The sequence below is a fragment of the Bubalus bubalis genome, chromosome 1 (assembly GCF_019923935.1).
Source record: "Bubalus bubalis isolate 160015118507 breed Murrah chromosome 1, NDDB_SH_1, whole genome shotgun sequence".
NCBI classification, from domain to species: domain Eukaryota; kingdom Metazoa; phylum Chordata; class Mammalia; order Artiodactyla; family Bovidae; genus Bubalus; species Bubalus bubalis.
The window spans coordinates 165,880,395-165,892,821 of record NC_059157.1 but is presented as its reverse complement, the minus strand read 5'-3'; the positions used below and the strand labels follow the sequence as shown (position 1 = coordinate 165,892,821).

General features: G+C 48.7%; 1 protein-coding gene across 1 annotated transcript; it reads left to right on the top strand.

Annotated features, from left to right (window-relative positions):
• The first annotated feature begins 6 nt into the window (after positions 1 to 6).
• ZIC1 (Zic family member 1) lies at positions 7 to 5,258 on the top strand. The gene is made up of 3 exons (XM_006067235.4): positions 7 to 1,727; positions 3,172 to 3,335; positions 4,047 to 5,258. Exons 1-3 carry the CDS (start codon positions 746 to 748, stop codon positions 4,242 to 4,244), a joined length of 1,344 nt encoding a protein of 447 aa, XP_006067297.1. The 5' UTR covers positions 7 to 745; the 3' UTR covers positions 4,245 to 5,258.
• Positions 5,259 to 12,427: the final 7,169 nt, after the last annotated feature.

Here is a 12,427-nt window from a genome sequence, read left to right as displayed (position 1 = left end):
TGATTGCTGCTATCAGTCTCGCGCTCACCGCCCGGCTGAGGAGGTGAAAGTTTCTCCCCAGGAAGATAAACCGCAAAAGACAATATTGTGCATGATTTGCGCCTTTTCTTTGGCTTTTTCTTTCTTTCTTTTTTCTCCCCCTCCCCCCCCTTTTTTTTTGCAAAAAGCAGAGGGGGAAAAAGGAGAGTGAAGGAGCAAGGAGGCGAGCCTGAGAGAAAGGAGAGAGAGAGAGAGAGAAAAGAAAGGGCGAGGGGCTAGTGGAGAAGTGAGGAGGGGCGTACGGAGCGAGGCGGAGAGAGAACGAGCAGTCGCGGCTCCAGCGCTCACATTCCTCTATGCTACAAATCCGGGAGGAAGTTTTTTTGGGGGGCTGAGATGCTCCATGCCTTTCCCCGGGCAGCCTTGACGCGGGGTCCTCTCGGCAGAAACTGAGCGACGAGAAAGTGAGAGCCGGGCCGGCGGGGTCCGCTCTGCGGGCGCCGGAGGCCGCTTTGCTCGCGGCCCGCAGCCGTCCGGCTTCCCTGCGCTTGGCCAGGCGGGCGCCCCGGCGCGCTGCGCCGCTGCCTGCGGGCTAGGACTTCGCGAGGTGGGTCGACTCCTCCTCCCTCCTCTTCTTCTTCCTCCTCTTCCTCCGCCTCCCGTTCCTCCTCCTCCTCCACCACCTCCTCCTCCTCCTAATTTTCCCTCCTCGGCGGGCGAGGGTGGGGGGGGCGGGGGAGGCCGGGGCTCGCCCCGAGCAGCCACGATGCTCCTGGACGCCGGCCCCCAGTACCCCGCGATCGGCGTGACCACTTTTGGCGCGTCCCGCCACCACTCGGCGGGCGACGTGGCCGAGAGAGACGTGGGCCTGGGCATCAACCCGTTCGCCGACGGCATGGGTGCCTTCAAGCTCAACCCCAGCTCGCACGAGCTGGCCTCCGCGGGCCAGACAGCCTTCACATCCCAGGCTCCCGGCTACGCGGCTGCGGCGGCCCTGGGACATCACCACCACCCGGGCCACGTCGGCTCCTATTCGAGCGCAGCCTTCAACTCCACGCGGGACTTTCTGTTCCGCAACCGGGGCTTTGGCGACGCGGCGGCTGCAGCCAGCGCGCAACACAGTCTGTTCGCGGCTTCGGCCGGGAGCTTCGGGGGCCCACACGGCCACACGGACGCCGCGGGCCACCTCCTCTTCCCCGGCCTTCACGAGCAGGCGGCGGGCCATGCATCGCCCAATGTGGTCAACGGGCAGATGAGGCTTGGCTTCTCGGGGGACATGTACCCGCGGCCCGAGCAGTACGGCCAGGTGACCAGTCCGCGTTCAGAGCACTATGCCGCGCCGCAGCTGCACGGCTACGGGCCCATGAACGTGAACATGGCCGCTCACCACGGCGCTGGCGCCTTCTTCCGCTACATGCGCCAGCCCATCAAACAGGAGCTCATCTGCAAGTGGATCGAGCCTGAGCAGCTGGCCAACCCCAAAAAGTCGTGCAACAAAACTTTCAGCACCATGCACGAGCTGGTCACGCACGTCACTGTGGAGCACGTCGGCGGACCGGAGCAGAGTAACCACATCTGCTTCTGGGAGGAGTGTCCGCGCGAGGGCAAGCCCTTCAAAGCCAAATACAAACTGGTCAACCACATCCGCGTGCACACGGGAGAGAAGCCCTTCCCCTGCCCCTTCCCTGGCTGCGGCAAGGTCTTCGCCCGTTCTGAGAACTTAAAGATCCACAAAAGGACGCACACAGGTACGGAAACGGCTGTCCTAGACAGCCCTCGGTTCCCTATCCCGACCCTGGGACCCACAATTCAAAAGTCAGCGGCGGGGGTGCACAAACCCGGCCTCGGTTGGGTCTGGAAGTCAGATTTCAGCAGACAGCGAAAGTGTGCTCTGGGTTTTAGTTTGAGGCTTGAAAGTCTAATAAAGTATAGAGAAGGTTGGAGGAGAAGGATCTGGGCATATAGATTTTTAAATAAGAACTAAAAAAGGCCGGGAGAGCTCAGAGACAAACCGGCTTTGGGGAGCCCTTGGTGCGCGAGAAGCCGGGAGAGGTGGCTGGTTCCCGGCGGCGGTGGAGGCGGAGGCGCCAACAGCTTCAGCTGCAGGCAAATCTAATCGTTTGCTTCCAGCCAACTTCCCCTCTCTACGCACCTTAGTGAGGACTTTGCCAAAGGGAGGAATTGAGGAAACTGGAGGGGATCGGATGAAAGGGCATAGAAACAAAAACAGAGACAGAAAAGAGGGGGTGGCGGTGGTGAAAGCAAGTCAGTCGGGCCTGTGGAGGCTTTTGGAGGTTTATGCATATTTAAAGAGCCCCGAATTTAATAATGACTTGTTTGTAAGTAGATTCGAGGAGTCGGGAGAATCGGCAGAAGGCGGAGAATTCCTTTTTGTCAATTAGATTCTATGAGGACGTTTTCAAAACACCGAATACCTTGAGTTGGCCTTTAAAAATTAAGAGACCAGTCGGGAGCCGTTAAAAGAAAAGTTCGCGGCGAGTTTAGGGCTGCAATCTGGGTCGGGCAGGCCCTTCTGGGCTTCTTGGGCCAACAAAGCCGGGAATGCTGCTTCATGGTTCTGGTGGGCCCGGGTGATTTCTGAGAATCGCGTTTGGAACTTGGCGTTTAACGCCTGAGTCAGAGAGGAACTTGCAGTGCTGAGCTCTCAGCCCAGATTATCCTATAAAATGTGTGTATAGGAGGTGGGGTGGGGTGGGGGCGGCGACGGCGACGAGGAGGGTGCGGAGCGTTGAGGAGGGGGTAGGGGGAGGAGAGAAGAGCCAAACAGTAGGAGAATCAGCCCGGAAAATGAAAATTAGAAACTGAGAGCTAGGTAGAAGCTTCCCGGAGTTGTCTGTATAGCCCCGGGCCTAAAAACCTGCAGCCAGACCTGCTGCTACTCTGGGATCTAAAAAACTACCACCACCACCACCACCACCAATAATAATAATAATAATAATATAGTAAAATCTGGATCTAATTGGATTGAGTTAAAATAGTTCAGATGTTTATAATTCCAACGCAGATATATGATTTCATTAACGACCCGGGTTTTGAGCTTGAAAAGTACTAACCCTGAGCCGTTGCTTTTTTTCATTTTTGTCTTTACTTTTAATATTTGTTTAATTTTTTTTTTAAGAGCCGCGGGGTTTGTTCTAATCAGACGTCTCTGTTTCTCGCCTTTCGCACCAGGGGAGAAGCCCTTCAAGTGCGAGTTCGAGGGCTGCGACCGACGCTTTGCCAATAGCAGCGATCGCAAGAAGCACATGCACGTGCATACAAGCGACAAGCCCTATCTTTGCAAGATGTGCGACAAGTCCTACACGCACCCCAGCTCGCTGCGCAAACACATGAAGGTAATCGCCGCGCTCTCGCCGCCCGCCTTGGAGCCAGGAGCCCTCGCAGCTCTTCGGCCGGGGTCGGGCGGCGAGTGGCAGCTGGGCGGTGGCAGGAGCCGGCAGAGGCGGAAAGGCCACGATTCCTCTTTGCAGACTGCGCAGAAAGGGCGGGGGCTGGAAAAGGGGATGTGGGTACCCAAGGCCCTTCTAAATTTACTGTTTAATAATGAAAGTCAAAAGAAGCCAACAGAGGCTGCGACTGAGGGGGAGCCAGGACAGTCCCGGCTGGATGATGCTGCCGAAGCTGCGGCCTCGGCGGCTTGGCTGGCAGCGCCTGCACGGAGTTGGGGTCTTGCACGCGGGCCTGAGTGCTGGCTCACCTAACCCTGAGCCAGCAAATTTCAGCGGCTGCTGGGGAGCGTGTGTGGAGGGGGGGACACCATCTCGGGCTCTGGCCTCACATCCAGCCTCCTGCTTCCCAGATCTATTTTCTTTTGTGAGTCGGGGGTAGTGGGGGGCACTGTCCTTTCCCGGAGCCGGGTCTCTGCAGCGCCGAGGCGCGGCAACCAAGCCGAAGTCCCACGGGTCGGGCCTCCCTGGAGTTCAAGGGGATCCAGGGCTCCGGAGTAGGGGGTTGGGGGACGGCAGGCAGCGCTCAGCCTTCATGCTCCCTAAGCGGCCTCCGTGGCGGCTCTTTATCTCCGTAAAAACGCGACTTTATTCCCGCAGGTCCATGAATCCTCCTCGCAGGGCTCGCAACCTTCGCCTGCCGCCAGCTCGGGCTACGAGTCCTCCACGCCGCCCACCATCGTGTCTCCCTCCACAGACAACCCGACCACCAGCTCCCTGTCGCCCTCATCCTCCGCGGTCCACCACACAGCCGGCCACAGCGCGCTCTCTTCCAATTTTAACGAATGGTACGTTTAAAATCAGAAACAAAACACCGAACAAAACCCTATTTAAGAGACTGAGCACACACGCGTATACAACACATAACTGAAAGAACCCTGAGCATCAAAACAGCATCCCCACCCACCCCCCCAATCCTGTTTTTTTCTAAACCTGCCGATAGAACCAGGACCGAGTGAGAGAAAGCACCAAACCTTTACTTTTTTTTTTTCTTTTTCTTTTTTGGCAAAGGCTTGGTAGCCAACGGGTGGGAGGGTGGGCAAGGAGAAGGCGGCCGCCTGACCAAATGCCGCCAACCCCGAGGGCCGGTTTCTCTTGGGAATCGGAACAGGCTCTCTGGGATTCGGCCTTTTTTTTTTTTTGCTTTGCATTCTTGTAAATACAGAATTATTAGCTTAAAACTGTACTGTTGGATTCTGTATATAGTTATATCTCGGTTGGAACGGGCGGGTGGGATCGTGGCGTTGTGGTCTTTGCATTGGGGGAGGGGGGAGGGGCCGGGCGGGAGCGGGAGGGGGAGGGGAAGGGGGGTTGGGAGGCCGAAAGCCAACTGTTTGTACTGAATGGCAAGAATGTTCTAGTAAATGTGTACCAAAATGTGAATTACTTTGTACGATTACAGTCTCCACGTCGACCTAACAGAATATTATTGGTATTAATGTGCTTTTTTTGTATAAAGTGCAAACATTTTGTCCCAAAGTCTAAGTACCTTAGTGCAGTAAAATGTTGTTTCACGTCCTGTCAAGAATTCGTATAGTACGAGCCTGGATCTGCGTGTCAAACTGTTCCATTTGTTTATGTAAAGTGATATTAAAAAAAGATATAAACTATAACTGTCCAGTTGCTTTTGGCAAAAGATACAACCACATAATGTATATAATTCCTAGTTTCCATATTTATCCGCATGTAAAGGGCCGGTTTATTCATGTTACAGCTATTCAATATTTATGGCTAGAAGAACTCGTATGTACACTTTAGTTTCCAGAACTGTTTGGTAACCTTTCGTACCTTATTAAAGATTCTGAAATCTCAGTGATTGTAGTAGGAATTTCTTCTTCACTCCCAGCAACCTGCTGCCTCTTCTACCAGCCTTACTGGGTCTCGGAAAAGCTCACCAGTCTTCCCTTTCTGTCATTGCAGGTCGTATAAACATGATAAATGAAAGCTACCCTGCTGGCTCTCCGAGAGGGTGTAATTAGTATTTATATCAAAATTTATGAAACAAATTTTCGGCCGCAGTATAATTTAAATGACCTTTGCAGACGTAGAATAACAACCATAAAAATAACAGAAATAGATTGCACAGGCGACATCAATATTAATGCAGGCGAATTGTCAGAAGCTCAGGGGCTGGATCTGCAGCTTTGCAAATGAACTTGCAGCCTAGGGTTCCGCTGTCCCCCAAATTAAATTCCCCCAGCTGAAACCAAGTTGCAGATTTACAATATCATATTTTAAATTGCCATCTTCAATTAAACCATTTATGGCCATAACTAATTTTCAGGATGTCGATGCATGTATTTCCAGGCCTGCCTTCTTTGTACAAAAGTAAATGTCCATAAAGCGTTTTACTTATATTTCTTCAAACGTGATGCTAATTTAAATTAATTACCTCCTATGATATGTTATTATTCCTATAATTTTGCCACTGTTATTAGTTCTCTCAAAAATACATCTAGGGAAGAGAATTATTTTATGTAATTTGATTATCTTTCTATCTCTTTTATTTATTTCTCATTTACTTAAGAAATTTGTTCCATTGGCTGGCGTTGATACAGTAAATTTGTAAATGAGGAGACAATATAAAAAATCTAAATTACTTGTGCTTAATGACTGTAGCAGAACGCCTTTTCTCTAAATCAGATTGTCTTTCTTGCAGTTTAGTTTGATAGATTTGCAAGCTATGCTGCTCCCTCGAAGTTAGCTGCGCTGGTAGGAACGCAAGCTTCTTTGTCTCTGGTTGTAGCTTGCATGATCGCCCCATTAAGCAGACAGCGTAGCCGGAGATCACAAATCAGGGTCTTGGCTGTAGCTGCAAGGGTGTGGATGGGTCAGAGCTGGAAGCAGAAAGTGACCTCACCGAAGGCCAGGAGGAACCCAGACTTGGATGTTTAATATACTGTGTGTATTCAGGAAGTCACAGGCCATACTGACTCTGAGAATGAAAGCAAGAGGGAAAAACCCTCAAGAGTATAAGAACCCCTTAAAATACATCTGTTCCAAAGTATACCTTCAACCCATTACAGTCAAAATGTTAAATTCTCTTAAATTTTTGGGGGCTTGTCCTTTTGTTGCTTGCTCTTTGTATTTGTCTCTTTTAGTCAACAAAATTTTATTGGGTAAGGAGGGGATTTGCTACACTTTCTGCAGCACATCAAGAAACTAGAGCTGGTGGTGTTTAACTTAAAAAAAATGTTATTGTGATCTATAAGAGTAGATATCAACCTTTCATGGAAAGAGCGCCACCTTGCAAGGTTTGGTGAGATTTAAGGAAGTTGGAACACCTAAGCAGGAATTGCTGCTGGTTCTGAAATTTTGTGAGAGTAGAAGCTGCCTCCCAATGGCTTTGGAGGTGTAAAACTAACAGCATAGTATTTGAAGTGACTCCAGACATTAGGCGCAATAATTAATAAACCTGGAAAGAAGAATAAAAATAGCTCAACTTTCTAGGAAGGAAAAGTAAGCACCTCAAAAAATAATACTTTCCTTTAGAGATCAGAATTTCTGGGAGACTGATATAATATTCATAATAATAACAGTACCTTTGTAACTTTGTTAGGATGTTAACATTTAGGAAGATAGTCAATGAGTGCATTTTTTGACTATTCCTGAAAGCAGTTTACCTCAAAATTTGAAATATAAATGTCTCATGATTTGTTATATACCTGATACTCTTTTAAACTTTAATAACATAGTATAATAATGAAATATCATACTGTGATATATGAGTTAAATAGGATATTTTAAATATAAATTTTAGACATAAATATTTACTTCACAACTACTTCATAGTGTAAAAAAAATTTTTAGACATTGAAGGTCAAATAATTTTTTAAAAAAAACCACAAAGCCATTGGAGGAGTACTGTGTGTGTGAATAATCACATTCACCAGAAAGGAATTTTTCTAGTAGCAGCCAATATTTATGTCAATTCCTCTTATGCATTCTCTTTTCTAACACTTACCACAAAGAAAAAGTCATTAATGATGTAGGTTGCCTAAAATAATGCTTCATACTTAAATGTAGTCTATTATTTTGCTGGTACCTTTAATGTCTGCTTGTTGAGATGTATTCTTCATACTTTTCTTCATGGGCTATTAGGTTTTGAAATACATGAATGTGAACAGCGAAATATATTGTTAGACCCTATTTAGCAGGAGCTGAAGATGCTGCAAATGGCTGGTTTCTGTGTGTAGTTGTGGATTTTGATTTAGGCAGAAAGTTGTCCTGGTTCATATTTTGACTGCATTGTATTCTGTTACTATCAAATGATAAGAACAGCTAACAAGTTATTAAAAAGTTATATTGTGTCAACAAAAAATGCCTGAGTACAAGCAATCATATTTGAGAAATGAAGAGAAATGAGTTGTGGTATGTGTGTGTGTACATTTATAGAGTAAGCATGTAAATATACAAACACCATTTATGTGGGGGCTAATTTTCAAACATTTCAGGTCCTTTGTTTTCTTCTTCAAAAGCTACCCCCAACTGCTTTAAGCATTTGCAGCTGATGATTTTGATTTTTTAAAGTCAAGCGTTCAAGTTAACCTTTAAGAAGCAAACCACCTCCAAAAGAAAGATGTAACCTTTCAATTGCCCCATATGCTTATCATTTTTTTTTCTTTTTCCTTTTTTTTTGCTTTAGCTGACAATGAAAATAACACTAACCTTCTTTGCTGATGGGCCTGGCATTTAGATGTTTTTATTTGTTGATGGGGAAGTTTTCTCAGAACTTTTAAAGGCTGGCAACAGAACTAAATTCCCTAAATACCTTACCCAGCCTTGAAACCTTCCCGATGTTCTCTTTTCGAGGTCAAATTGTGATCAGTGTCCTGGAACCCTTGTGAATAAGTGCTGGTGGAGTTGGTACCTGAGCATTACTGCTTTTCAGGAAGCAGCTTGGGGAAGGCCATGGTCCTTAAAGAGCATCAATTTATGATGGGTTGGGGAGGAACTCACTATATGTGGTTTGGCAAAATCAAAATGAAGGCACTGAGCTTGTGCCTTTAATTATTTGTGAGCTAGGTATGATGTCAGCAGATTCCCAACTCACATTTCTTTCTTTTTTCCAACTCAAAATACTAACTACAAATTTATCTTCTCCTGTCTAGGTATAGAGTTCTCCTTGTTTCTAGCATCAAATGTAGTTATTAGAACTATGTGTTCATATAAGGAAAACAAAGTCTTGGTTGTTTTCATAAAATTTGCTGCAGTTGATATCACTGTCTGGTTTTAGAATTCTTGAAAATAGAGTGGCAATGGAAAGATTTATGTCATCTATGCCAGGCAAACCACTAAAGGTTCATATTACTCAGTTTTTTTTTTTTCAACTTTTTACCAACTCATTCACATCAGTAATATGTATCCGTTTAAACTGGTTATATATACAGAATGTAAGATTTTATGGGGGTAACTATAGAGCAATCTCTTTTTTCAAATGGTAATCACTAGTTTGGGGTTAGAAATAAGAAAAAAATGTTAGTAACTTCCTATAGCATGTCACATTTGAGCCTTTCCCTCAAAATTTTTTGCAACTCTAATGGCATAATATTAAAAAAATAAGGGAAGTGTTCTCTATTTATCTATGCAAGGCTGGTTCACTCCAGAATATCTCACCAAGCAAGAGGAAACATGATCAGACCAAACAAACCAGGGGCTATTTTTACCATGCAAACTGAATTCTGGCATTAGTTCCTAACGTTTATTTCCACTTTAGAGCAAGGACCTGAAACAGTATGAAGTTTCTAATTGATGCTATACCAGAGTTGGGTTTTTCAAGAATAAGTAACTGACTTTAGCTATCTAGTATGGAAAAAAACCAACATTGTTTGGCAATAATACTAGAGACTTACCATTGTCTGTCAGTTGTCCACAAAATTTTGGCTGTCTCTGACATAGCGGGTGTACTTTGTAAGTCTATGCGTAAGAATTCATGGGTTGTGAATCTTACACAGTGATATTTTTACCTACAGCATACACAAGAATCAATTATTAAGCATGGATATAAACAGATGGGAATGCTATCTTTTTAAAATAAAAAAAAACGTTCAAAGGCTAGCGACTTTAACAAACTTTAAAAAAGTATGATTATTTTGCATCTACTTTTGTATAAAAATCCCCATTAAGCTACAGAAAACATAAGGAGAAAAAGGTGAGAGAAGCTCATATCCTAACTCCTTTAAATTTTTTTTTCTGTCTATCCGGGAAAATCCTAGCCTCTGGCAAAGAAAACTGAAAGTTGTGGAGGAAGGTAAAACCACGAAAAAGGATCGGGGTGGGTGAGTCTGTGAGTCAAAGAAGATTTTTGTCCTGGAGAATTTCTTGAAACATATAGACAGAGGCTTTGGAGGTGAGTTTGTGGTGGTGGGATGGAACATCAAGGCTTCCTCACAGCACCTTCATCAAAGGTCTGGCGGTCAGCGTTTGACGGGCCCCCTACGCCACCCTGCAACCCAGAGAGGTGCTTTCCAAGTCACTGCCGCGGGCTGGGGCTGTGGCTGGGAGAGTAGTGCGCATGCGCGGCCCGTGGCCCGCGATTCCGTGTGCTGATGAATATGCATGAGGCGTCCCCCGCCCACGCGGGCCGCGGAGGAAACAGCTCTGAGGCTTCTGCCTGTGGCCTGGCTGCCAAAATAGTGTGGCGAGGAAGCTGCACGTGTTTGTTTTGAAACCTCGCGGGTTTAAGTGAGATCAGCAAGCCAGGCAGACAGCGTAGGTTCCAGCAATCGGGTGGGCCCTGCAATTTCCCCTTCCTTAAAGACCGCCCCGGTGGATCACGAACCATGCCGCTTAGAAGCGGTCCTCCTCCTGTCCCCTTCCAGGGAGCTGGCATCATGGCTGTTCTAGTCACCTCTCCAGTCACAGACCCCACGCCTGAGATGGTGGGCAGGGTACTAAGGGTTTTCCTATCACCCACCCTCTTTCTTTGCTGTGATTCAGGCCTGTCTTTGTCTTTCTCCTCCTTTTCCTTTTTCTCTCCGGGTTCCCAGTCCTGTTTCTGACTGTGTCCCCCAGTCCCTACCCACTCATCTGGTGGACTATCAGCCCCTTGTTTGAACAACTGCTCTAATGTTTTAACTCGACCCTTCCCAAATAAAACGTCCGCTCACGCACGTGTAAGAGCTGGTGTAGTTCTATTAAGCTCAAAAGTAGCCACTGGTGGAGGAACTACTCTGTCCAGGAGACCTGGAAAGTGTAGGGTTTGTGGAGAAAAGCCCAGAGTTCAGGCGCTGGGCTATTGCTTTGCTTTCCAGGTGACGTTCTTTGGGTTCTGCCCTTTGCATGATATTTTGTGGCCAATGTGCTGACATTCCAGAGCGAGTGCATAAATTGGTGGAGTGACTAACATTTGTAAGCAAAGGGGAGGGGTAGTGGAGCGCCCCTGGGTTCCTCCATCCTCACACCAGTGTCCATGGAGTTAGGCTTTTGAGTGTTTCTGTCAAAAGTCCTAGGTTCCATAACATCAGAAAATGGCTCCCAGACAGGTCCCAATCCTCCTCTGAATTTTACTCTCAAGTAGAGGCAGACCCATTCCATGGGGCCCACCCCTTTTGCTTCCCTCACTGCCAACAGGAGAGGCCTTTTGTCACTGCCCGGTTCTCAGTGCAGCTAACCAAGATCCAGCTTCATTCCTGCCAGTTCTGAGATCCCAGCGCCATAGCATCATTTCACCTGGCAGCCATCACTAACCAAGTCTTCAGCTTTGAAACTGGAAGTGCGGCAGAAGGGTTTTGGAAACGTTTCTGCTAGGAAAAGGCCTACCCGGAGGCCTCCGAGTCTCGAGTCTCAGAGCTAAATAACATAGGGGTGGCTGGATTAGAGCTGCCGGGGACCTGGGCCTGGCGAGGCCTGGCAGAAGTCAACCAACCTGGGTTCGGTCCCAAGGACTCGGTGGAAAGGGGTTGGCGCATAAGAGTTCTCTTGTTCGAGGTCCCGGGAGGACAGTGCACCCCGCGTCTATTTAGGGGAGAAGAGGCCCTCGATCCACCGAACCTCCGTTACAAGGGCCACTCCACAGGAAACTCGCTCCGATTTGGGTCCCTTTGTGTTTTAATATGTTGGGAGGGGGGTGCAATTTTAATTCTTAACTCTACGCTAATTACGAAGACCTGAGTCGGCTAATTCTAAGCAGAAAGCTCAAACTCAGCGTGGGTTCCTGCGTTCTTGCCCCAAAGGCCAAGGCCCAAAGAACCTTTTTCATTTGGCTTGGGGCTCGAGGGGAGGGAGGGGCGGGAACGGGAGCGGGCCGGGTTCCGCGAGCCGGCAGCCCCGCTTGGCCGCCAGAGTCCGTGCGGGCGACGCGGTTGCCCTCTCCGGGCCAGAGAATTGGGGACGCCCCTTCCCCGCCCCCGGCGCCCCCAGCGCCCCCGGGGTCGGCGCCAGAGACCTGGCGGCCCGGAGGCTCTGACTTGAGGCGGCGAGGCAGGCTCTGGGGCCTCCCCGAGGCAGGCCGAGTTTAGTCTGAGGAAGCGACGGCGGGGGACGCGGGTCAGGGCCAAGGAATCGGGGACCCCAACCGGACAGGCGCTTTCTTCCCCTCCCCCTCCCTCCGCCCCAGTCCCAGCCCCTGCCCAAGTTGCCTGTCTCCGGTAGGACCGACCGTCTGCCTGGCCTTACTCTGCTGCCAACCTTGCCCGAAATCTAGACCCCAGATCCGGTAAGTCGCGTTCTCCCCTCACCCCGCCCTGCCACCTTTCTAGCGGACTCCGCGGGCGGCTGCGTGTGCGCGCGAGCCGCTGGAGGCGCGCGCCGAGAATTTGGGCCCCTGCGGCTGGTGTGTGTGAACACAGTACCCGAAGTAGTCAGAGGTGTCGCGGGGCTCCCCTGTGAGGAGGGAGCGGAGGGCGGTGGTCCAGCCTCGCTCCTCTGGATCCTCTTTGTCCCTGTGGACACCCACTAAAGCTATCTTTTAAGAATAAGCTTTCTGCTGGTCTCTAAAGTGTGTGTGTGTGTTGGGGGAGGGAAGCAGGGGGAGGAGAATT